This window comes from Anser cygnoides, chromosome 4, assembly GCF_040182565.1.
Source record: "Anser cygnoides isolate HZ-2024a breed goose chromosome 4, Taihu_goose_T2T_genome, whole genome shotgun sequence".
NCBI lineage: Eukaryota > Metazoa > Chordata > Aves > Anseriformes > Anatidae > Anser > Anser cygnoides.
Genome location: NC_089876.1, coordinates 28,811,440 through 28,838,516, shown reverse-complemented (window position 1 = coordinate 28,838,516; position 27,077 = coordinate 28,811,440). Strand labels below are relative to the sequence as shown.

At 41.3% G+C, this 27,077-nt stretch overlaps 1 protein-coding gene across 1 annotated transcript in view; it reads right to left on the bottom strand.

Moving 5' to 3' along the window:
- Positions 1 to 8,010: 8,010 nt before the first annotated feature.
- The window catches only part of KIT (KIT proto-oncogene, receptor tyrosine kinase), a 54,093-nt gene continuing 35,026 nt past the window's right edge, over positions 8,011 to 27,077 (bottom strand). The window contains exons 8-21 of the mRNA XM_066995878.1: positions 25,347 to 25,461; positions 23,944 to 24,137; positions 22,694 to 22,800; positions 22,475 to 22,601; positions 22,116 to 22,220; positions 21,918 to 22,028; positions 20,087 to 20,237; positions 18,218 to 18,306; positions 17,754 to 17,881; positions 14,797 to 14,919; positions 12,399 to 12,510; positions 12,202 to 12,301; positions 11,383 to 11,488; positions 8,011 to 10,278 (exon numbers count right to left, since the gene is read on the bottom strand). Coding sequence (XP_066851979.1) covers positions 10,153 to 10,278; positions 11,383 to 11,488; positions 12,202 to 12,301; positions 12,399 to 12,510; positions 14,797 to 14,919; positions 17,754 to 17,881; positions 18,218 to 18,306; positions 20,087 to 20,237; positions 21,918 to 22,028; positions 22,116 to 22,220; positions 22,475 to 22,601; positions 22,694 to 22,800; positions 23,944 to 24,137; positions 25,347 to 25,461 — 1,694 coding nt within the window. The 3' untranslated portion in view covers positions 8,011 to 10,152. The remainder of the gene's footprint in view (positions 10,279 to 11,382; positions 11,489 to 12,201; positions 12,302 to 12,398; positions 12,511 to 14,796; positions 14,920 to 17,753; positions 17,882 to 18,217; positions 18,307 to 20,086; positions 20,238 to 21,917; positions 22,029 to 22,115; positions 22,221 to 22,474; positions 22,602 to 22,693; positions 22,801 to 23,943; positions 24,138 to 25,346; positions 25,462 to 27,077) is intronic.

Genomic DNA, 27,077 nt, shown 5'->3' with positions numbered 1-27,077 from the left:
GTCTAGGCAAGGCTCTCTGTCCCATCTGTGGGCATTTGGGAAAAAAAAAAAATCCCATCTTTTTTCATGACAAAAGGTATCTAGACAGCAGGATGAAAAATGCTGCACAAACAATAGGTGGAAAAAAAAATAATGGGAATTAAGAAGTATTTCTTTTCTTTTTCTTTCTTTCTTTCTTTCTTTTTTTTTTTTTTGTAGAGTCTCCACAATGTCTGTCATGCATAGTCATGTCATAATATGCATAATATGCATAAGTCTCAATGCACAGATTTGTCGTTGGCTGTCACAGCAGCCCTGTACAGCCCACTTTCTCCAGTCAGGGTAAAATGCTAAAATATATCGCAAAAAAGAATCATATTGAATGTGTCTGCTTGGAAGTGATAGACTTTCAGGAGCTGTACTGATGTTCAGGAATGGTCTTTTCAAGTTCAGCATATACTTAGCTGGGAGAGAGGATTTAGGCATTATTAGACAAAGTGAACCATATTCATATGGTGTTTATAAAATACATTTGGTTATTTCCCACTGCAGCAGATGGTACACAAAATAAGAAATGACCTGGAACCTCATTACCAACTGCATAAAATCTGCACAAAGCTGCTCAGGGAAGTAGGGAAATATTTGAGTATTTTTGTTTGGAAGAAGGCTTTGCTGGCTTTTGGTCTCTTTTGATCTCACAAAGATCTATGTCAATGTGGGGCCGGATGGAAAGCCAGAGCTACCCAGCCTCATGCTGCAGGGTGCTAGCCGTCAGTCACTGCCAGAAGAAGACTTATTCCCTCCATGGATGAATGTGATGGGTGACTTGTTTCCAGCCTCCCCTCAGGCAGCTGATGGGGCCGTTGCCCAAGTCTGCAGCACCAAAGACCAGTATTTGTTCTTCCAGGGACACGGCTGGAGTTTCAGACGTCTCTAGATAAGTGTCGTGGTGTCATACGATGCGACCAGCCTGCCTTGCCAGCCAGGAGGGCTCTCAAGGGATAGTGATAAGGGAAATTATCCCAAGGCCCAACGCTCAAGAGGGCGCCCATCTCTAACACCTCCCTATTCTTGGCATCGTGCACTGCAGAGTGGTAGAGTTGGCAGCCAAAAGTGCAATCTCTGTGAGTTTCTGTCACTGTCAAGAGTTAGCAGGGACAGGCACAAGGCACCAAACTGGTGCAGTGCTAAGAGCAGCAGGACGGGGCCTGAGGCCCAGCACAATCACCCTCACGACTCTGCCACAACGTAAGGACTAACGCGGGGCTCCTTCCCTCCCACAAAGTGCTGCTGTGTGGCTTCCCCTCCCACATGGGTTCACAAAAAGTCATCCCCCCTTTCCCCACCCGGGAGGGAATGACCTTCAGCAGCGCTGGCTTTCACGGGACACCCAACCGCAGCGGCACTGGGTGCTTATCTGCCTCGCCAGCTGCCAGCCCCTCGAGGAGGAGCCCCACTGCTCCCTGCCTCGGGTCAGCCCAGCTTGGCACAGCCATCCAGCTCGTGCACTGGAAACCTTGGTCTTCCTCCTCTTCTGTACGGTTTTGTATTTTCATATGAATTTGAGCCTGGACAAATGCGTGTAATTCAAGCTTAATCTGCCACTAGAAAAAAATATTATTATTTTTTTAATGCAAAACAGCCATCTATCTGATGGTCAAGTTATTTAGTAGTTACAGCTGCAGCAAGGTCCATCCTAGAGAATAATGACACTTCAGTGCTGGAAAGCTGTTTTTAGACTGTTTTCTAAAACTTCCACCGAATCCCAGAGGCTGTTTCGTGTCACAGAGCAGTCACAAAACAGCGTTTGTTGAAGTTCCTTGTGCGAAGGAGCAGAGATGTTTCCTCCTCCAGCTGATATGCTGTAGATCAGCTTTAACCATATTTGCAGGTATCACTGTGGTTAGGCTGCTACGTAACCACAGATGACAATTTGGGTGCCAAGCAATCCAGATAGCTTCTCATGTGACTGTAACGATCGCACAGCACAAGAGGGGTCCGCAGTTTGCTGTGACATCTGATTTGCTTTTGCACTGGCCACGTGTGAGTGTAAAACAATAACCAAACAATAACCTTTTTGTGCCTGCTCCTGCATTGCAAGAAGGTGTGCAGATCCTTGCCCACAACCCTAATTTTGCGTATCTGCGGACTTCATGAAAATTAGGCTCTGCTCTAAAGAAGCTGTCTGTATCATGAAGATAAATCTTGAAAAAAATGATGATTCTGCATGGGCTCTCCAGGCTGGTGACAGTGGCTGCGTGCTGCTCTACAGCGCCTACAGGAAATACCCTCAGCCATACTGCAGTGTTATTTCTTAAGGCATTTCTTATACAATAAAAATGATTCCCTGGACTGTCCAGATACTAGACAATGAAAGAGGTTTCTGAAATTCATTCCAGCTGGTTAACAGATACGTCCCTCATCATTTGTGATTACTTTGCTAATGGCCCTGCACTGTGCAACGCAAAATACTTTGAACTTCTCTCAAGACGCTCATTTTTCTCTCCTCAGTTCCTGAACTGAGGGCAGTGCATGAGAAAACAGGTGTGTTTTATTTAGTCCTAAATAATTTTCTGCAGTGAAAAACAGGACAAACCGCTCCTCTCCTTCAGCCTCCCCCCTCCTTCCTCTCCTTCACGTCAGGAAATGATGTTTTGAATGCTTTTTGCTTTGTGTAAATGGTAAGAGCAGGTCCAAAACACTGTCATATGGTCATCCACAGATGCCTGGCTCAGGGCAAGGCTGACAGCGCTGGTTGATCCCGAGGAGGTACATACATCTATCACTGGTGATTAGAAAAGTTCTCCGGGTGGTGAGCAGCACACATGACGATCACACGGCCTGAGAATCCTACGCAATTGCAACAATAGTTTATGAAGACGATTAAAGGGGGGTTTGTTCCTCGAGCAGTGCAGGGCAAGGCCAAAGGGGCTCACGTACAACATGCTGCCCATCTCAACAGCGCGGTTGCCTGCGGGACGGCGCTTTCTGCAGCTGCAGCACATTAAGGAGCAAAATAACGCAGCACGAGGAGGGAACTGGATCCTCCCTGCTGCTGCTGAGGCATTGAACAGTTTGCCTAAAAACAATATCTTCCCCAATGCTGCGTAGTTAGGCCTTAATAGAAAAATAAAAAATATTAAACACAGCAAGATCCGAGGCTTGTGAGGCAGCTTGATTAAGCAGTAATAGAAAAAAAAAATAAGGAAAGAAGCATTATAGATCATTTAATTTTTTTCTCTTCCCAGTTATTTGGGACAGAGCCTGTAAGAAAGCAGGTAATATTCTTTCTGCTGGAATTAACTGCCAGAGGAACAGAGGCCACCTGTGAGGCAAATCCTCTAGGTTAACTCCTACCAGTCCTGGGGAAATTCATGTCTCCCATCGCAGGCTGGTGGCTTCTTTGCAGGGGGCCTGTGAGGTGCAGTGCTGGCATAGACCTTGACCCTTGAAGTGCCACAGATGGCCCCAAAGACTGAGCCCAGGGCCAGTGCCACCAGGGGTGCTCTTCTCCACATTGGGGGGCCCAGAGCTCCTGCCTGAGGACTGGCCAAAAGCAGCTTGGCCCTTTCTGCTGCAGAAACTCGAAGTGAAACTTGAACAATGGCTGCTAATCAATCAGAGGAGCCCGAGAACTCTTAGAAAGCTCTTGTGAGCCGATAGGGAATGGCGGAGGGGATGCAGACTGCTGTGTGGCCCGTGTGCTGCTGCTGGAGCTGCCTCCCTGAGACTTGGTGTTCTACTGCACGGCAGCTTGGGCGTTCCCAGGCAGTGCCTCCAGCCCTCTGAAATCTCAAGGGGCTTTTGAAGAGTAATTATAACCCTGGATTCTATTAATTTCCTTGGGGGATTTGTACCAGTACTGCTCACATTCGTATAGATCTCCACACTCATAAGGGTTAGAAGCTCCAAAAGCAGGGGATGAAACTTCCAAAATGACTTAGATACCTAACAGTAATGAAGAGATTTTATTTTATCCTACCTAGTTTCATCAAGGATGCTAACAAATATGCTGTGTAAACATTTATTTCTATTTTTAAAACAGAGGCTTTTAACCTACTTAACTCCCCTCCTCCCCTACTGCCCTTTGCAGTCTCATTTTTCTCAGCTTGAATAGCTAAAATGTACTACACCAGTTTTGAACTTGTGGTGATTTCAAAGTTTTCAAGGCAAATGATGGGAGGGAAGCCTGCTATTAGTTTTAACTGGAGTTTTAAAATGGAATGGCCACATCTTCTCTTTTGCCTCTCCGTTACAAATGGCTATAGAGCTACCTCCTGTCTGGTCCCCATATGCGACAGAGTATTTTCTTCCTTTGTTTCGTTCTCTTAAGGCCACATTGGGTGACCTTAAAATCAGAAGGCTGCAAAGTTTTTGAACGTCATGGCTTCAGACTGGCCAACTGGTTGGCACACGGGAAAATAGCTGACTCGATACAAGAACTGACACCTGGCTAGGAGTCTCATTTTAACAGATTATTGACAAAATCTCTCATCTCACCTCTGAGATGGTAGGAATAGAGAAGGAGGAACAGGAGAGAGGAGAGGCAGGGCTGGCATGAGTAACGCATGAGTAATCCCTCCTGTTCCTCAAAGAGAAGCCACTTGCAAATGACGGGATGAGCAAGGAGACCTTTGCAGGTGTGAGTGGGGAAGGGATAGATCAAATGGTTCCCAGCACAAAAGGCTCAGTGGGCTGTGTCTGCAGCTGCTCTTCTGCTGTTCTTAGCCATATGGCACCTAAAGGATGTCCTTAGGTGGGCAGGTGGCTCTGCAACTCATTCCTGATTTTGGTGGAGCAATTGCCCTTTTTGATCTGTTGTTTTTTTCGCCTGAGACCAAGTCAGTACACAGTGCAGCATTTTGTTTGGGTGCTTTGGTTCAGCAAAGTTCTCCCTGCCAAAGTGAGTTGTAAACCATAACAGGCTGTATAGTAACTCTGGAAGTTTCCAAGAAAAACTTAGTTCTGGACCAACATGACAAGGTAATTTGGTTATTGCCTTCCAGCGAAAGAAGTAAAACGCAAACAGTTCTTGAATGAAAAATGTCTGAAGGGGAAAATGCAAAAGCATGTTCATCTCATATATGAGTTTCAGTTGTTTTGCCGTTCTAACTCAGAACAGAAATGAACAAATCCAGCATTTGGGGGGTTGCTATTGCCCCAGAGGCATGAGGAATGTCTATCACTCCCTTTGTCCCTGAGCCACCGAGGCAGCATGACCCAGGTCAACTAACTGCCCTGCTCAGCAGCAGTACTCACACCCCAAGCAGGCAAGGCAAGTGTCACTTGTTCCTTCAGTCACCCCAAGTGAGTGCTTAGCTGCCCCACTAAGCCACCTTCTTTTCTGATGACCACACCAAAACCTGCCACAACCACAATTGATAGCAAGCTGCTCTGCATGGTAAGCATATTTAGACCAGCCAAGAGTAGTATAACCCACAAATGTGCAGCCAGCCATTGATGCTTGTGTTTTTCAGAATATATACACTCGGGGGAATCAAAGATTATTTTGCACTTTCTGCAGCTGAAGAAAACACCACAGTGACTTGCAACTCACACTGATTTATACTGACCTATTGGAGAAGCTACACACTGTGCCTCCCCTCACAGTAACTGATGGTTGGGTGGCATTAAACCCATCACGAGAAGCCCTTATCTGATGGGGCTGACATTGCTTAGAGAAGAACACGCAGGGCTTTCAGGGTCAGCAGGTTTCTACTGCCCATCACAAGCTAGCTGAAATGATTTCCAGGACATGGGCAGAAAAATCAAGTCACAGGAGAAATTGCTGCTAGTAAATCATCTTTGCTGCCTGGCTGGCAGCTGATGGATAATAGTTATCATCAGAAAGAGTGACTGATAATCAATTTAAGAAATATGGACAACATTTCAGAAAACACAGCCTCAGAGCAATTTTTTTGTCATGTACTTGCTAGTTACAGAGTAATCTCTTAAGAAATTAGTGTTCAGGAAACATGGCAATCGAAGGTGGAAACCGCAACACAGAACTCCAGAGTAGGTTTTCATATTTCTATTATACTATATTTTCAGTCCTAAACCAGGGGCTAGAAACTCTATGCAACTGCTCCTTGTCTTCTGTTGAGACTCAGACCTCCCCACAGGACAAGTAGGAAGTTTCCTAATCCATGTACAGGAAGAGGGAAACGTTTCACTTTCTCAGTTTCAGCCTACAACACAGTAGAATTAAGGATGCTGTTGTCCAACCTTTCCAGTGATTGCTGTGAACATTTCTAGGACGTGACAGGTCGTTCCCTGGTGACTTGGCTAGCTAGGAAACATTGAAGCGTTCCTTGATGTTCAGAGGCTACCTTCTGTATTTCAGTCTATGGCCATTGACTCTTGTCCTGGCACTGGGCACCCTGAGAGCCTGGCTCCATCTCTTTAACAGCCTCCCTTCAGGTATTATGTCCACGATGGTACATGGTGGTAACATGGTGCTGGTTTCTCTCTATATCTGGGTACAATAATGATTTGAAGGGCAAATAAAATATCTATTAAATGCGTTCCTAAGGTGCCTTTCCATTAAGTAATTGCTTAGAACTGGCATAGGAAAATAATTCAGCAGGAAATGGTATGTGTGACCACGAATAAGAACAGTGGCAGCAATCATTGCAAGCCCTGTAGTAAAAATATAGGAGACTTTTTTTTTTCTTTTTTTCCAAAATGTAGGGCCGCTGAGTTCTGGGTTGCTTCAGAAGGGGAAACATTTCAGGAAATTGAAATTAAATACACGCTAATCCAATAAATACATGAAACAACCATTTTGGAGATGTTAAAAGAATTCCTGAATTCTTTGTACTGATTCAGCTATGGGGATGTTTCAGTATGAAGTCTGCTTTGCTTGAATGGGGGCTCATGTAGAACAGGAGAAACAATGGTTCAAACTGTGCCACAATCTTGGTAATTTCTGAAGTGTTATTAAAAATGTTAAAGCTGGTAGGGGCAAAGCTTATACCTCCTGCCTCCTGACAAAATTATTTCTGAATTTTCATAATTAGTTTTAACAAACAGAGCTAAGATCTGAGTGAAAAAAATAAAAGAAAAAAGGAAGAAAGAAAAAAGCAAAAAAAAAAAGAAAAAAAAAGGAAGTTGTTTTAAAAATGAAGCTCTCAAGGAGTGGAGCAATTCAAGGAAGATGGAACAGAAATGTTTAGGGACCAAAAATGTTGAGGTCTGTCTCGCACAGGAATTATCAGGTCTTTTGGTAGGATAGTCCTAACCAAGTTTGCCTAAATGCTTTTCATCTACTATAAAACCATGAGCCAACCCTGCCATCGCAAAGCCTACTGCAGCACAGGATGGTGCAGATAACTTGCAGACTTCAGTCCTGCAGTAACTAAAGCAGAGGGTGTCCCCAGAGATACGCGGTACCTGGCCCTGCACGGGAAGCATTATGTTTTCTCTTTATGAACCCCAAAACCCAGGCAGTGCTAAGGAATACATCACAGTTGCTGCTATTTTTCATTTTAAGCCTAATGGACATTTGACCAGTCCTGATTTCACTAGGACAAACATCCCAAAATGCAGGCCATTAACATCATCCCCTATCACTGGGAAAACAACAAGACGCAATGGAACTGACTCATTAAAGATGACCAATTAACCAAACCATGTGTTCTCCCCAAGGTGTTGCGTATGGCCAGCCCAGCACGAGCGCAAGTGCCAGCACACAGGAGGGAATAAGAGTGTGCACACCGGCACGTGTGTATGCAGAGGGGCTCCAACTGCCTTCCAACCATACCCTGAATAACATGGAGATTTTTTGAGATGTTTTTGTTCAATTTTAAGTAATACTATTTATAACATGTAGATTGCATCAGCAGTCTATGGGATCAATCTTCTAGTTGAAAATTTTTCCAGCATCAAGCTATGCCTAAGTACCCAAGTATTTGTCCCTCTTCCCCTTATTACATAGGAAAATAGATTTCATAATGAAAAACCATCAAGGTTTTCTGGTACACATCTGAAAAAGTGCTTCAGAATGCCCAACTCAACCTCTTTGTGGCCAGACACTGAGATTTTGCTTCAACCCAAGAATTTATTAAGACTTACATGAAAATATTCCATCTTAACATAGTACACATTGGTAGCATCTGAATACATATTTACAGATTTATTTGAACTTTTCTGAACTGCAATTCTACAACCGAGCAACATATCCATAAGTGTTTCATAAACTTTCAAACACTTACATATTTATACATATAGTTTTTGCATATATATATATAAAAATATTTTTGAGACTCAGGGACTGAGAATAGTCAAAAGGACATTATTGCTACATTTCCATATTTACAAAAACAATGCATAAAACCATTCAGAACACCAAGCCATTGCAAAATAAGTTTCAAAAATCCCCAAATTATAAAAATATAAATTTTAAGAACGAAAAAACCCAAACCTCTTTCAGCTAAGTGTCCATTAAGTACCGAGACATCTATAATTATAACAACTAGTTTGTCTACAGTTGCTCTGAAAGCCAACACACTATGAAAGAGCTTTTATAGCATTAAACTGAAAATGCTCAACAACAAGTATGCATAAGAGTGCCTCCAAACAACTGGCTAACTTTGGAAAGGTGCAACAGCCTATGTAAGTTCAGTGCAAATGGCTACTTTTTGACTAACTCTGAAAGACAAATTCCTGTAACAATAAACCAAATGCACAGGTATATAAAGAGTGTGGTATTCAACATTACCTAAAACATACTACCAGTGTGTGTATTTACAATTATCTTGCATTTGGGCAGTTAGTTACATATTTAAAATGCATGTAAACTCAACCAAAATCCTGGTAAAGTATAAGTTACAGAGTGCTTAAGTGCATTGTAAATAAATAGGTACTTAACTAGTACTCTGTCTCTGAAAAATGCTTCTCTCAATGCTAATTTCTAGGTGACAGAAACAAAGGTGAAAAAAAGAACCAGCAGTGTTTCTGATGGGAAGATAAAGGGGTTACACGTTACTTAAGCACAACAGATACTGACCCCAAAGCCCCGTATCTGTCAAACAAGACCACAGGGATGTGTTGTTTTATCCCATTTAAAAATTCAGTGCTTCCCAGCTAAGCTCTTCTTCATTATGATCTCAGCACTACTATAGAGATAGAAAGATGAAATGACTTGTCACGGGGGGAATAGCCCTTTCCAGCAAGCATTATCCAAGCTGGCCTGTAGGAAATATTCACCTGGGTATGACAAGATAAGCAAAGGGCCCCCAGGACAGAATTTTTTGCTTCTGCTCTTTCCAAGATAAGATGACTCGTTAAACGGCCTCTCCTCCCAACACACCATTTACTGTAAGTGCCCCTCCTCCTGTATTTTGACCATCTCGGCATGTCCCACGTATCTTTGGTGAACACTTTGGGACACAGCTTTTATCAAGTATCTCATCCCTCTGGCTTCAGCTGTTGGGGATGCTCTGTGGTGGGATGTGACCCAGCGGGGACAGGCCAGTGGGATGTGGACCCACAGAAACCTAGTGACAGGTCTGCGTGGCTGACAGCACAGGTAGGAAATGAAGACTGAGGTCCACACTCTTTTCCTTGCCACTGGTTCAAGCCCCAGAGCCCTCTGGTGGGTCTGCTGCTGTGCAGACCACCACATCCTTTGGATGTACACCTCTCTTGCCCAGGTACCCACAGTCCCCTTGCTGGTCTCCGACCTGCAGTATCTGCCTGGGAAAGCTTCTCTGGCTTGTATGGATGTGGAAAGGGGTTTGCAAAGCAGTTAGCTTTATACGTTTATTTCTTAAATTCAACAAAACAAGATTAACTAGAAAGTGACTACATGCTTTCCAGGCATGGATCCAAAGAAGGATCGCTGCAGATTTGGTTTGATCTGTAGTCATCTCATTCCACACCATGGCTCAGGATTTTTTTTTTCCTTCAGATCTGGCGCTCTACTGCAAATACACACAATATAGCAAAATATATACAGCTTCAGTTAACATTGCAATGATGCCTGTAACCGTGCTCAACAGATTAAGTTTATGTGAAACAGTGTGTGGTAAAGAACAGTATTACGACGACATTTCAGCTACACAGTGGTAGTAGTGAGTAAAAGTAAGAGAAATTATTGAAGTCCTCCGTCTCTCACCCCCTGCACAATACAAACAGCGAGTACACTGGGGCTCCTCTTCTTCCAGGTGCCACTCAAACATCTTCACGTACCAGCAGAGGCTGAGTAGCTGAAGCACTGCTACCCACCGAGTTAATTCTCACGGAGTGATCTGTAGGATTTCCTTGACTGGAAGGTGGAGTTGAAAAGTTTGCATAGACCTGCAGAAGCCAAACACTGCTGTCAGTTCCCTGCAGATTGCTCTGTCCCTTCACATGTACCTGGAGAGCTCACCTTTGTGAGCCATCTCCCACTCTGTGCTACACCACCTGAGGAGCATCCAGCTCAGGTGTTCTTTACAAATCTAAACACACAGTTTCAACAGGTTTTGGGCGTAACAGCATTTTTAAGAGTCAAGAACCCCAGTCTCCATTACTAAAACCACTGCAACATACTGTATTTATTTATTTATTATTACATTTAGCAGCATACTAAATTTAAACAACTTGAAAAAACACAGCTCTGGTTATTACTAGAATGCCCCCGAGAAACCTCGGTAATATTTTCTTCACATTCTTGTTTTTGTTTTAGTAATGCCTGCACCTGCCAAAAATATGCTACAGGATGCAATTGAACACCAGCAGCTTTCAGTTTCCTCTTTTCTCAAATTGTCAGGAAGCCATGCACTCTGTGCCCAAACAAGGCATCTAGAAGGTAAAAGGAAGCTTTATTTTTAAACCACAGTTTAAACTTGCTTTTCTAAAACCCAGTTACACTCACGCTTTTACTAGGGAATGGTCAAAAGAATGGTGAATACACTTGTCACAACATACCTCACAGATTATATAAATACAGCTAGGTGAAGTAAGAGGTAAGAGGCAGAGGAGCACCAAAAGCTCAACTCCTTCCTTCAGAAAGTTTTTCTAATTAAAGCTAAATATACTTAACGTCTGAGATTTTTCCCAGATGAACAGATTTTCTCATAGTTTAAGATAAGATGAACCTAAGCAGTAGCACTACATTTTGTAAGATCAAAATTATTAAGTAGATTTTGAGTGAGAAACATCAACCATGCATAGAGTCTTCTCCAGCTGGTGGTCCCTGTTTCATGTACAGGCTTACACACCTACTGCCTAACGACACGAGAAGGAAAAAGCGAGTAGCCCATACGTCACTCCTATCACCCACACTTACGGTGCAGAGCTACATAAATAACACTGGAAAATTAATGAAGGTTCTTTATTCCTCTGAGTTCTGGTCTAATGTCTTGTTTGAAACTGTTTTGACTCCAAAAAACTGATGATCCGTACGGAGCCCAAACTTACCCGGGGAGCACTATCTGAAAGCTGCTGTTCTATCAGCTGCACAATCTGTTTAAATGTGGGTCTCTGTAAAGGATCAGCATCCCAGCAACTCTTCATTATATCATACCTGCAAAGATACTAAAATTAACTACTGCTGATGAGGAAACCTGAGAGCTTTTATCTCACCTGTATTGTTATTTGACAGAAAAATGTGACCCATTTGCACAGTTAATGTTGTTTAAATGAGTTTTAAGAAAAGAAATAGCAGTGCTAACACTCGTGCTTATGACAACAAAGGAGTCAGTGCTAATGAGAGTCTCTGGACACAGTTTTCTTTGACAGCTTGCCAAGTACCAAGCCATTTACAACACAGTGCATTGGAGTTAGCTCATGACGAAGGCAAGTGGCCAGTCCTCTTGCAGTCAGAAATACAGCACAAACGCAGACGCTGTACAGCCTGATGATACATCTCACTGACTGCTTCATCGGAATTAAAAATGTGTAATAAATGCTGTGATCTGTCAATAACTTATTGACACAGAGCAGATACCAAGACAAAGTCATCAGATGGTACAAGGCATGAGTGTGTTACATTGCTTGTACCAGTACTGACATATACTACACTGGTTAGACTACATGAATTATTTAAAACGTTAAAGAACTTAAAAGAAAAAAATAATTTAAAACAAAACCAAACAAAATAATAATAATAAATAATAATAATAATAAAAACACAAAACAATGGGACAGTATAAAGAGTCTTCATGCAAATGTGGAAGGTTCCCTTCCTTTGCATCGCTGCTTATGTGTGGTGACTGGAGGTGCTGGTTGCTCACTTACATTTCAGCGGGTGCACACTCAGGGCTGAACATCCTGTATCCCTCCTTGATCATTTTATAGAACTTGGAGTCCACGGGCATCCCTGGATATGGGCTGCTGCCTGTTGGGAGAACAGGTGAGCAACAGGGTTTCTACATATGGAGCAAAACCAAGAAGAAATGGAAATCCCTTAAAGTACAGATTTTGATGGAGCTTACCTAAAGAGAAGAGTTCCCAAAGCAATATCCCATAAGACCAGACATCACTCTCAAAAGTGTAAACGCAATTGAAAATACTCTCAGGTGCCATCCACTTCACAGGGAGACGAGCCTTTCCAGGGAAAAGGGATTAAATTAAGACGATGGTCATAAGGCATAAAAGATTTACAACATAAAATCAACCTTTTATACCTATTATGTGCTGTAAATATATGTGAATTCAATAGAAGAATCCAACCAAAAATGGAAATCCCTGGTTTTAGAGACTCCATGTGCTGCACTGTTGTTACTGATTCATCTCTCTATGGGGTCTACCAAACTTGTGCAGTTCCCTGCATTCTGATTTTCTGCTTGCTGGTTTATAAGGAATGGCAGGAAGTTAGAGGAAAATCATCTGTATGAACATGGCATGGTTTCTTATGCAAACACTCAAGTCTTCTGTGGACTGGCTACCTTACATACAATGCTTCAAGGCTTTAGCCAACAGTTAAGACATCTGCTTTATCCCCTTAGTGTATCAGAAAAAAAAAAAAAAAAAGAAAATTAACCTGAAAGAAATATATATTGACATGTTTCATACATTTGTGTGGGAACAGACGAAGTCTTTCCTCTCCCTACTTTGCCCTTTTCTTGTCTGACTGTGGGAGCCGGCCAGGCTTCTGTCCTAAGCATTTATCCTGCCCCAGCACGCCTTCATCTGGGTTAAGATCAGGCCAGATGCAAACAGATGCCTTTTGCGGCCACTGCTTCCTCTCTCCCAGGGCAGCTGCAGCCTATCCTCTTCTGACCCTTTCAGGCTAAGTAAAATCCTGTTGTCAGACAACTCAGGAAACGTAAAGTGTGGCCTAGACACGTAAAATTTAATTACTTACTGCCCACTTCCCGCCTAAGCTGCGGATCTGCACTTCCCACTCCTACCAGCCTTGACGGATCAAGCAGCTCCTGACCTGACCCTGAGCCTGAAAGCAGCTTTCGTACAATAAATGCCACTCAATATTTTGCCAATACAGCCACTCCTGAATTATTTGTGTTCCCATTGTTCCCTAACCTCAGCTTCTAGCCATCCAGGGGCTGGTACCAACATTGTTGTCAACGACAAACACAAAAACACCTTCTCTCCCAGAGCCTACAGTGGGGATGCTGTAGGTACCCGGGACGTCAACAGACTGCTGGGTGACAGCAGAGCATCAGAGATACCCGAGATACCTGAGGGGCCATGAACCAAGAGGTTAACTGAGCGTGGCAAACCACTTCGGGAAGATATGTTCAGGTGTGTGATTTGCTCTCTTCATCAGCCATGAACACGCTGGAAACCTGGACAGGCAACCTTCAGATCATGTCAAGTCCCTAACAAGTGATTGACCCTTGACTGCTGAGCAGTCAGCTGGGATGGGGAGGACCTTCTTTTCTTTAAAAAATGGTGCAAGTGAGAGATGAGCGTACTGAAGGCAGTGGATAGCTGCACATGCCTGATGCAGACCTAAAACATTAATCCAGGCAGCAAAAATCAGTTTCAGATGCAAAAGACCTCTACCTCATAGCATACTTCTCCAGTTTTAATCACAGACAGGCTTAATTTTCTTGTGTAGAAGGGCTCCTTTTACTACTTTAAAGCACATTAAAGGGGACTTCAAGTACTGACAATGCAATCTGCATCGCTTCAAAGAGTCTGGTAGGTACTAGTGTAATGGGTACTCTTCTGCATAGGAGGTGTTACACTTTTTTCATTTGTTGTCTTGACAATATATGTCAAATCCTGTAATAGTACATTACAGGATTTGACATATATTTGCAAGTTAAAGCTGCATTTGTTATTCATACGAGGTTAAAATCTGTATAAGGAATCAGAGAAAATTAAGTCTTTTTAACATCTCACTATGCCCTAATCAATAAATTCAGACTTTAGAATCCAGTTTCTGTTGTCTGAGTGATGTTTTATAGCAAAAAACAGGATGTAGCCCTTGAATATTTAGATATTTCAAAAATAAACTATTTCAGTAACATACAAATACAGTAAAAGTTTCGAAATATTTTTTTTAGGGTTGACCTGTCAGAATATTGCAATACCAAAACTTGCAATTAGTCACAGAGCTGTAACTTCTGGTATATTCATATGTAACAGGGAGATGGTGTGTTATACTGGTGCAGCAAAAACATCTCCTCCACCATGACATGCATTCAGATGTTTTTTTCCAGCATAACAACATGTAAATATTAGGGCTTTTGTCAACACATGCATCTATGTCAGCAATTGCCCCTTTTCCCATTCCCAACCAACACAAACCTAACAGCAGGATTGGGAAATGTAGATTTCTGTCTAAGAAAGATTTTTTGCAAGTCGAGACAACAAGAACGCTCCTAACTTAAAACAGGTGGATAAAGTATCACGTATACTTACATTTCCTTTGACCACATAATTTGAGTCATTCCTTATATCTCTGGCCAGGCCAAAGTCACAGATTTTTGTTATTCGACCATGAGTGAGAAGAATATTTCTTGCGGCCAGATCCCTATGAATGCACTAAATAACAAACAGACAAATAAAGTTATTTTATAATATCCTTAATAGACTGTTGCTTGGTTACGTGCTTTCTTAGCTATAAACTTACTACATTATGCATTTTGTAGCAAGCTGAAAGTCATAATGAAGCCATATGTTAATAAGCGTACGCAAATGATTAAAAATTCTGGTGTAGTATGTTTACTATCATGACATTGATCCACACAGTTAGGGCTGCCTATGCATTTATTTTAGAAAAGACCACCTGCAGGCACTTTGAATTTTCCAGCAATTCACATCTGCAGCTAAATTTGAATGCCAGGGACAGAATTTTTTCTCCGACTTCTTATCAAAAACTAATTGGCCTGCTTCCTAACGCGGGACAAATAAGAAGAAAATGTGGTTTGTCTCTAAAATAACTCCAGTCTTTTATTATGTGGCTACTGTGATTGAGGGGAAAGAGCTGAAAACTGGGAAAATTATGGTAACGATTCAAAGCATACAAGTTAGAAAACTGAATCCCACTTCAAAAACACTCCTCTGTAAAACTTAAGGTATTAAGTACTTTGGAGAGTTTAATAAGCAGGACTAAATATTTGAAAATATTGTCAATCTTCACAGGCCAGTATCTTTCTATGAACGTTACATGTTCAATGACCTTGCTAGCTTATGTTCCAGCATTCATTTGAGAAGTGTGCATGTTTGCCACTGCAGCTCTAGAGGGGTGGCTGACTTTTCCAGCAGTCGTGTTTTCTTTGTGTGCAACTAGAGTCCATCTGTATTTGTTAGAGAATGGATGTATTTCTCTAATGAAATGATCTCTTTTTCCATCTAGAAGGGACAGTGTTAAGCTCCTGCTGTGCTGATGGTATACAATACGCAGGGAAAGGCTGTCTAAAAAATAGCTGAATTGTTCAATTTTTTTCTGCATTTTTTTTCCTCAAAATATGAAACTTGTGGAATTCCCTACAAAAAATATATATTTAAAATATCAGGAAAGTTAAGCAAATAAAACTCAAAATGATAACTGCAAGTCACATAAGCAATGTAATCTCTGCCTCCTTGGCATGCTTACAGGAGGAACTATGTTTAATGACAATTAGTGTCCCAGGGGACCCTCATTGCATCCCAATCCATATCTTCACTTCACATATGTAAAGATGAGAGCATTAACTGCACTGAAGCAGTAAAGTGCTGGAATGGCCAAATGACCAGCTTCTCTGTCTTTTTCCTCCAGAAGCAGTGCAGTTTGCCTTGAATACAGACTTTGTCTATGGGAGGGAGAACAGTCTTGTGATCAAGGCACCGTGTGCTTGATAAGGGACTTATACCCCCAGGACAGACTCCTGTCCCCCCTCTCTCACAGAGGCACTTTTATGCCTCTGAGCCTGGATACAAGAACGAGTTGCAAAAGAGCAGCTGGCCGCTCTGTGATGCTGGGCTGCGTGGACCATTCCCGAGGGCATGAGGCAATCTGAAGCATCTTACCCATCATCCCAAGCCACTCTGCATTCCCTAGCTGAAGCTAAGAGCCTGTACGTACACAACGACTGAAGAGGCCAAGCACAGAAACTGTTAGCACAGTGTAACTTAATTGTGCGATAAAACCATTAATTCTGCACTGTCGAACAGATACTACACGTTACTTCCCAAGCTCATGGTGCTGTGGTGTAATATTCATTACCGCTTCTGCTACTCAACTCCACAGTGCCTGTTTGTATCAAGGGAAAAAATATAACAAAAACAATCACTGGGAATGATGCACAGTGAATCCTGGGGCTATTCTGGAGGAAAGTAAGAATAGAGAAAAAATATGTGTGCTAAGTACTGGACGTCCCAAATAGTGCAGAATGCAGGAGTCTGGTAAAGATCATTAAAATCTGTAATGTAACATGTTTGTCTGTTGGGTCTGTTTTGAAGCTGGCAACAGATAGTAAAAAATACTTCTAAGGGTTTGGAAGGAGAAACGGGGGAAAAAATCAAGTTTTATTGTGGACTTGCTTTGGAGCAGAATGAGAGCCACATTTCCCACTATTAATGCAGGTTCACAGAATTACCCTAAATTGCTCAAGGGTTGTTGTTTCGATTTTCTTTTTTTTTTTCCCTTTATCCAAGGTGCACCTGTACAATCCTGTCACAATGTTTACATAGTAAATAGCATTTTTGAAGAAAAATGTAGGAAACACCATAGAAAGATCGGAATTATGCAGTGTTTAAAACTTGTATTCTTTCTCAGACCCTTTCTGTTATGCAGTACCTCTCCCAAGAAACCTGGAGATGTCTGTTACGCTCAGTGTAGCCAATGAAGATCATTTGTAGGTCTCTAGGCTGATTCTATCTTTTAAGAAAATTAAAAACAAGATGTACCTTGTACATTAAGCCATAATGTTTTAAAAAAAAAGTATACAGTGTGATAACTCCCCTGTTTAAGGCAGTATTCAGCGTGAGACATGGAAGTGCAGCTTTGTTTAAAACTGAACAGATACTCAAGGCGCTTTTACGCAAACAGATCAGCCATCTCACTGTTCTTTAGTCTGTAAACTCTCCAGCAATGCCACAGAGAATGAATCTTAAACTCTCAAGATTTAATTGCTCTTGAGGATGTCCACACGTTAAATTTTTCTGGTCCTTTCATGAATTCCATCTATTTGCCCTACACCAGAGAAGCCTGAAAAACTAACTCCTCAAGGCTCACTCCTGCAGGTTTTGATGTCTCCAAAGCTATCAAAAGTTTTCACTTAACTACCTGTGTGCTACAGAAAACAAGTGAAGAGCTGAAGATCAAACCTGCAAGAATCACCTCCCAAGCTCGGATGAGTTCATCTGCTGTCTTCCAACACATGACATTAACTTACATTTTTAGAGGCAAGGAAGCTCATGCCCTTTGCCACCTGGTAAGAGAAGCTTAGTAGATCTTCAACATCTAGAGCAAGTTCATCATCTTCCAACATGGAAAGGGTAACATCCTGATCGGTGTAGGATCCTACACAATATAAATATCAACAGCTTTTGAGTGGACCAGGTATAATCATCTAGAAACAGTCTTATGTTAAACAGATCAGCGATCTGAATAAATACTACACTAGAGCCACATAAATAGCTCATTGCCCAAAAGCAAAATATAATACTGACACTTTATTTAAGTGTGGAAAAATAGAAGACACTGTAATTTAGCATATTGTTCTTTTTTAAGCCTTCTCATACTAATCCATGTTTCTTTAACTGTCCCCATCCATCGGAGAAAAGTATCATGAAAAAATCCATAAAGTCCTCCTCCCTACACTCCCAGCAGCAAACAATTTCTCATCACTGTACTCACCAGACTTTACTGGTCTTTTTTTATCAGCTTTTGGGGGAACTGCATATGACACTCCTGGTTTCATGTCCATGTACTCGTTGACAGCATCACTGCAGAGGCAGCAGATGAAATTAAATATAATTTAGAGAAAAAGGACCTCAAAAGCAATCCAAACAGAAAGATGACATTACACCGACCTTCTGAATACAATGCTTTACAGATGATTAGAAAACCATGGGCATGTAAGAAAGATGAGAAAAGGCTTGTACAGAAAGAGAGGTTCATCAGCACAGTTAACAATGCATCAGGTAAGCAAACAAAACCTTTCCTATGTATACTATTTATATAGACTTTGGCCTCTATAAACTAATGACCCAGTGTTTCACAGGACCTGCTAGGGCTTCCTTCTTCTGCTTGGGCCAGTTTCTACTAGCATTTCAGCAACTGAAGTGGCAACTGAAATGCAGAAGACAAATGGTAAAAAATATTAAGTTCAGAGCTTCCCGAGTCTCCGAGTGGATTCACATGTATTTCGAAAGGTCAGCCAAGGCTTGGGACAGTCATCTGCTGGTTTTTTTTTTGTTTGTTTGTTTTTAAGTTTTCTTATCGATATATACATTGCAACTGTACCAATTTTCATACTGCATGGTTTATAAACATAAAGTTAGGCCCCTTTAGAAATGACAGATGCACTTTGGCATTTTTCACTTTCCTGCCATTAGAACTCATACCATAGTCCTTCTTTATCCTGAAGTATCTGCTTAGTTTATGAACGATAAATGCAGCCACATAGCTAACATGGAAAGTAGCTATGAGATCACTGATAGCTTTAGTCACCACCAAACCACAAACACATGTGAAACATTCAGCAGCTGCAACATTATGGTAAATACTAATACAAGAATTTGGTAAATACCCCCTCGTTAATACCTCGGTTTACAAAATAAGCCCAAACAGTGGTATCCCTGCACTAAGAAGAAGACAGACCTCCTATGGCAACTCATGGCTTTGAGTTCATGGTATCTGTGGTACCAACCTCTCTGGTATCACCATCTATCCATGCATTTATTGCCACAGTACAAACAGCTTCACTAGCACTATGCATTGCTGGGAAAAAAGGATATTACCACCTCCTAAGGGGCTTCCTGGTTGCTTTGTGCCTGCCAACACAGAGTGATGGGCCCACTGGGGCAGTGAAGAGACTGAAAATAAAAAATAGGCAGGTATTGTAGCAGACCCTAAGTTTTGGAAAATTATGTCTCCCTCACTTTGCAAAAGGAAGGAGTTAGCAGGAAATATGCTTGGAAACATACTCATAAAGAACTCGGGCTTGATCTAAAACTGAACTGCTAAAAATATACAGATGAAGTAACTGAAAAATGAAAGTACAAGAGCAATCTCTGACATGGGCTGGAGCATCACACAATCCAGTGAGCTACCAGGGACAGCTTGCCTCTAACACTGTAAGGCACTGTTTTTGTTGTAGAAAGTCATTTCTGAAGGCAGGAACTTGTGAGAACCCAGAATATTAACACCACAACACTGGGGGGATTGTTATTCAAGCTGCTAAATGAGCACTGCCAATGTTGAACAGTAATGATAAACACAAATACATATGAAGACTGGAGCCAAGGAGCTGCATGAAATAACTACAGGAAATTTGATAAAGAAGTAAAACACAGAGTGTATACAATGAATTGAGCTCTGTTAGAATAAGCCACCCACTGTACAAATCATCTCTTTAACTAAATTGTTTCCTTACACAGCAAAGAATCTTCAAAGCCTGCTGCATGAAAGACTTCTCCCAGTTTTTCATCCCTAATGAACTTCGATATCCCCTCCTTCTCAATCTCCTGAAAACACAAGTACATTTCAGCAGGTCGCACTTACGCTGAGGGCTCTGCCTGGTGCAAAAGGTTCTCGTAAACAGCTGCTTCTGCGTGTTCTTCATGCTTTGGACAAATAAACGAATCTCGCTTCCGCCTCAGAAAATTTAAGAGATCACCATAGCAGCAGTATTCTGTAATGACCAGCGTGGGTCCTGTAGATGTACGTGAGGTTGAGAAAGCAGGTGAGCATTGTCTTCAAGGCAGAAAACCTTACACAAAGATAGCATTCAGCTAAGCACACAGGCTGGTCTATCAAAAATCACACTGCCTAATGCTGTGTAGACTTGAGAAGTTACAGACAAGCAACCCAGCATCTTCTCTTTCACAGATTATTGTCCAGCTAAAGCTGTGTCACTCCCAATTAATTTCCACCCCCCTCAATAGTATAGCATTGTACAAAAAATTAAACAAATAAGTCTTTTTCTCTTTCTTCATGTGATAATGTGTCTGGCCAGACACATCTGTTTGATTTTGCTCACTTCCTGAAGGAAGTTATTTGTTCCAAACATTCGAGTAATTCAAGCTTCAAACATTAATCCTTTTGATTCACTTCTGTTTACAGTAGAGCTTCACACTCCTTCAGTAATGTTTTGGAAATGATGTAGAGTGTTATATTCCGCAGTATAATAGGAAAAATCATTCAAACAGAACAGCCTGCTGCGACAGAAAACTACACTGCACAAGGTCTTAGAATATTAAAATGAAATCGGAAAGGAGAATCAAGTCATCTCCAGCACGGATGTTTATAGATCAAATATATGTTTTCTGAGTGAATGACTGCAGCTATGGCCCTTGAATATGTAATCATGCTGCATGTTATTTCAACTGTAAGGTTATTCTGTACCACCATCTCCTAACCTCAATAGCTGATTTCCATTTTTCTGCAGTTAATAATTATAGCTTTACTAACAGCAAAAACAGCATTTGTGGTGGGATTTGCTCACAGACCCCACATTTCTTCAGCTGTCTGAGACAGATATGCATTCAGGCCAGTGATTCTGGTTCACCAACTACTTAAAATTGCTTCATCCTATTTTTAAATCATTAGAAGTGAAAGTGAGAAACACTTTGCCTTTGTCTAAAGCTATGAATTTTTACAAGCTCCTTTTCTTTGAAAAAATGAAGCAAGAACTTAAAGAGCAAGTTCTTCTGTAAGGAACAACACCATTTTTCATACTCAAAAGCATGTAAGTTAAAAATACGTGACAGCATCACTCTGTATTGACACTTCAGCTGTTTTGTAGCTTTCATTATATATGAAAAACTTTTAAAAGCTTATTGTTTGTATTCATTTTTAAAGTTACTGAATATAAAATACTTGGGTTGTACAATGCTTCATTTGGGAATTCTCCTTCTCAACTTTCAAGTACTTAGACTTTAACTCCAGTGGTGTATTAATAGATACAGTTGCCATTCTATTTGAAAGACTGGAAGATCTGTTAAAAGGCTTTTGACTTTTCAGTCAAAAGACTGGAAGACTGTACAAGGTATGGCTGCTGATTTCCCCCTGAATACCAGCAAGTTTTATCTTTTCTCATTCGTGAGAAACAGTGTGGTGAACAAAAAAAAACCTTAAGTTATACGTTTTGTCACCTCTCAGCAAACTTCATTTTTAGCTGCAGCTACAGTGGTCTTGTCACTGTTAGCAGGATGAGCCTAAAACCTAGATTCAGGAATTCACAGATGATAGTCGTGATGATCTGCAACCTGCCTAAGGAAGACACGTATTTAAGATTTCCATACTTAGCAGCACTGAATTATCTTTGTAAGGTTCTTCCTTCTGGCAATAAAAAAAAGGAGCACAAATAATCAATATCTGCTGATAACCCTACCTCCAATAGTGCAAGCTCCAAGTAGATTCACGATATTAATGTGGTTACCAAGGTAACTGAGAACTTTTAGTTCTGACATCAAGGCTTCTCTTTCTGTTAAATGGGCGCTTGCTGTAAGGCAAAACGCAATGTTCAGTAAATAGCACACCTACCAGAAGGAAGTTAGAAAAAATTGGGCAGCGTACTACAGCAACTTACGTTTTAACATTTTTACTGCTACTGTCATTGCGGCATCGGATTTAAATAGACCATAAGCAGTGGCTTCTACAACTTTTCCAAAAGCTCCAGCACCAAGGGTTTTGCCTAATAAAGAAAAAAAAATCTTTATAAGAACTTGGAGCATTTCTTCCTGAAGGGTTCAGCATTTTATTTTATGATATTAGAGAAGATAGTGTATATACACCTGCTTGCTTTTTGTCCCCAGGTAAGCATGAGCAATTATCGCTATTTGCATTCCTGCACATCTTTTTGACAAAACCCTGCTGTGTTTAACCAAAGTCTCATATGAGACTTGAAGGTTTCACCTTGCAGATGAAGTTAAATAAATATAAACTAACCGAAACTCAACCGGTTTCTAGGAAATTCCCATTTGTGATCATAAGGAAGCTGTGTTGGGTCTATGTAAACATAGTTGTTTCCATTTATTTCTTCAACAACTTTCCACTGAACTTCATATTTGGGTTTCTGAAAAGGAAAGAGAACGGCTGTCACTCCTGAAGCTTCCCCAGGCAGCTCCCACACTTTAACAACTCAGGCAGAGGAGTTGCTGATTTTACCTGTAAATATATGTACACCAGGATCATGACTATGATGCACATCAGTCCAGCAGCGACTCCAAATGCGATTAGTAAAGGTGTGAAAAGGGTATGGGTACGTATTTGCTCTGGAAAGAAACAGAGAAAATCCTGCTTGAATACCAAACAAGAAAAGCTACATTTAAAATAATCAGGTGAAAAAGCTTTCCTTGATTCTTTCTTATGAAACACAGTCTGGGGCCTCCATTTTCCCAGATGCACTCCACATCCCTCAGAGCCACTTTTCCTGAATGACAGTGCGGGCCAACACTGGCACAGAAACCACACAGCGTGCTTCCCAAAGAGCCTCAGCTTCGGGAGCTCAGGAGGCACAACACTGAGATCAATTAAGGGTGATTACAGTCAGCTTAGGGCACAGAAAGAAGCTTGTTAAGGGGACTTTTCCTAAATCCTAGTTTCTCTCCCCCCCCCCCCCCCCCCCCCCCCCCAAATGTGTGATCTCTACAACCCAGTCTTTAAAAGCAGAGGTTGTACAGAGCAGTGAAAGAATACTGTTCTACCCCAAATCTGGCTTATTTGTTTATATGTTATATCTGGGTATAACAGGGAAAAAAAGCAGCAGCAGAACATGTGATTTTTTTCCAAAGCAAGCAAAGATTTACAAACACATTTCAAGTCATCTGTATTCTAGTGTTTTGTTGTGTTTTTTTTTTCCTTTTTTCTTTTTCTCCTACAAACCCACAAATGCTGTTACAAAACTCATAAGCACTTCTGCAGTACGTTGCTGTTACTCCTTTTACAAAAGCAGTGCCCTTAGGCTCCAGTCAAGATTGGGACCACATTTTCCTGAGATGTGGTAAAAAACATTGAAAAATGCAGACTTTTCATGAAAGAGATGATGGCCTAAACATCCAAAACAAAGACAGGCAAAGAAAAAGGGACAGAGAGAAGGCAGCCTGGTGCCATGCTGCAGGTGCTTTGCCCCTGTGCCAGATCACACTGCATAGGTAGAAGAAAACAGCTAACTACTGCTTGGTAGTTTTGAAGCAGCAAACATACAATACCAGAATATTAACTGAATAGCGAAAGCAATACTTTGGCAGGCAGCACATGTACTGTAATATATTATCATACACTCAGCCACAGTACCATCAACATTATGGCAAAAGCAATGCACTTAAGACATGAATTCTTGCATGACAAAAAGAGCTGAAAAGCACCAGCATTAACCATTCTTTCATGTTCACTGCCTTGTTCACTCCAGACAGTACCTTTAATAGCGAAGTTGAAAAAAGCAGAGCTCCTGTCACCATTGCTGGAAGCCTCGCAGCAGACGGTGCCGGTGCTCCTGAACATGCTGGCGTTAATGGTGCTCTCAACCAGGATCCTCTCGAAGGAAGGCAACGAGGAATTGCCGTAACAGATTTTCACGTCCATGGGAGATATTGTTTGTGAATCAAAACACCTGGGAAAAACAACGCAGACAATTACCTGCTGTGGACTGCTACCTGAAATGAATGACAGGGCCTGTTGTGAAGGCAGCTAGTCACAGCCAGACCATCAGGTAATTACACAACACTACTCCACAACGGGACTGAGCTGAAGATTTTATCCTCAAAACCCAGCCTACTGACAACTCTCCTTGTCTCCTATGTAGTGGGTGAAACTGATAAAACAAGCCAAATGGACACCATGAGGTCTTTGCATTTGCTGTGGTCTGTAAGTCCACCGTGGGTTTTGTAACCATAAATTCTTCATCTCCAGTTTCAGTTTTAAGCAGTCGTGGTCCATCTCCTACTCGAACACCTTCCCCAGGCATTGTTTTATTACAGCACAAAAAAATCCATGAAAAATCCATGACGTACCTACAACACCACCAAGTTTATATGCAGCCAGAGAACAGCCAGTTTTGTTCTCTCAAGATGCTGCTAGTTAAACTAGTCAGAAGTCTGCACGCCTTTTTTAAAATTAACTGCAGTGTTAACAATGTCATATATTCACTATATGAGCACACATTAAATAAATAGGATAATTATTTTAGGCATAAAACAAATTATGCAGGTAGAAGACATAACTTGCTAGTATGAGATCTGCAAGCACAGTGGAAGTCAACAAAAATCTTAAAAAGTGCTTCACAAATGCTCACTTCACAGTGAAACTCTACCGTCTTTTTAGAAGCATGGCAACTAGACATCAGGTTTTATTCATAATAACTCCAGACTTGTTTACTTGTCATATGCTTCATGTGAATAGAAATCTAATTACTTTATGTCTTGAAAAATTATATCATTACACAATAGGGCGAAAGATAACAGCCATATTCACAAGTGATTCTGTGATTGTCATTCTGTGAAATTGCATTGAGAATGTGTGTCATTTGGGGCCAAACTGATAAAAACCTTAGCTAGCCTGCAGCAGAGAGAAAATTTAGCTTTTATTTTTCCTCAGCAGAAAACGTTGATTATTCCCTCTTCAACGATGGAATACAAAGGGGAGTAATGAAATGTACTGCCCCCTTCCCCTCAAACCACTGCAAATAATGCAATACCTAAAATTATGAAAACAGTGATGCAACGTAACTGTTACCAAGTCATTTTTCAGTCTTAATTTTTAATCATAAATTGTGTATGTGGAATGTAGAGTCATTTCTGGAAGCTCTGGTTACTTAACTCACCTCTGTTCAGTTCCTGGGCAAAAATACCAGTATATGGTAGGGGCTGGGAACCCAGCCGCTACACACTGGAGAACGCCATTGCTGAGAATATCCAAAGTGAGAATCTCTGGTTTTGCTGCAACAAACACAAACGAGAGTAACATTATTAGGGGAACACAGAATTTGCGATGCCATGTGCTCATCACGCTAGCAACTTGTGTGCATTATCACCTGTGGAGTCAGGTGAACTGAGCTTCCCACGGCAAAGGGCATCCAGGCCTGAACTGGTGTTCTGTGTCACTGTGAAAATCTCAGTTTGTACACTGGATGCATGGGCTGGATTTCAGAACACCTTACCTCCACCACGCATTGGGGTTAATGAAAGATCCTGAAACAACAGAGCCCAGAGCTTAACAAAACAGACGCATTTGTTTTGAAACAAGAAGGTAGTTCCAGTTCCTGCAGAGGATGACTTTACCAGCCTCTAAAAAAGAGTTTCTCCACAGTTGTACTAAATCTGTCAAACCGCATCTCTCCTGCATCTGCCCTCTTTATCAAATATTACGAGCATAGCCCGAAAAGGAACTGCAGTGCAATGCAACCAGTACCTGTCCCCATCCCCACAGAAGGCATGCATCCCAGTAAAACACCACTACCGAAATGCCCAACTGGCTCACTTTCTGAAACGCTGCATGTAGAAAAAGCTAATATTTGACTGACTGTATTAGGTGTCCAAGCTATAATTCATGATTGCTCTGGTAGTTTACAAAGCTGCCTGGTTCCTCACGCCATGACACTGCACTCTTGTACTGCACCGGGGCTGGTGCTCCACGCACCTTAGAGCTGCTGGTTGGAGTATGATGGGAAAACAGACGGGCCTTCAGGCAAGGACAACACCTACTTGGTACTGGCAAATATTAGAAAGACGTATTTCTTGGGGAACTTGAATTAGAAGCCTCATCTCCCATAGTTATCTTAGCTTCCTTGCAAATTATGTTAAAAAATAAAGTTAATGGCAAAACCAGACTATATTCCAAAGATGTTGCTCACCTGGTACAAATTAATAGTCCATTATTAGTTAATATAACTTTACAAAATGTAAGATGAACTTCTAATGTTCTAGAAAGTTGCGAGACTGTATTGATGACAGTGGAAGAAAGCTGATTTATTTCAAATAAAATCCACACGCAAGACTGCACGGTGTCAGTTTTTAATGAATATTCTACTCACTGATTAAATTAGAGGCAATAAAACACACGTATACTCTCAATCACGTAGCATCTCCTCATGACTCATGTTACAGGAACCGAATGTTCTTTCGTTTCTAAATCCAAATGTTGTGTTTTATGCAAACCACCCAGAACCGAACATTGTTGCAAAATGTTGAGATGGGTTTTCAACATTACTCATTTGGTGCAGAACTTTCTGATAGCACGCAGCATTGTACACAGTCTTAGCACTCATGGAATATACATAATTCAGCTTTCTGAAGCTTCTACCAACATGGTTAAATTGCGGAATTGTAATTAGCCATGTGCAAACAATTTGTTTAGGTATACGCTATGTGTTAGGCAACGTTACAACATGATAAAACTCTGGCTGTGCGTCTGTCCCAGCACCTGTAGCACTTTCTTAAAAATGTCTTGAACTTCTAATCTCACTGAGTTTATGAATTGCTTTTCAGCTCTTATTAATGTTGATTCTGAATGCAGCAAAGAAGACTCGTAAGAGGTCACTTCTGTTTTAACTCAG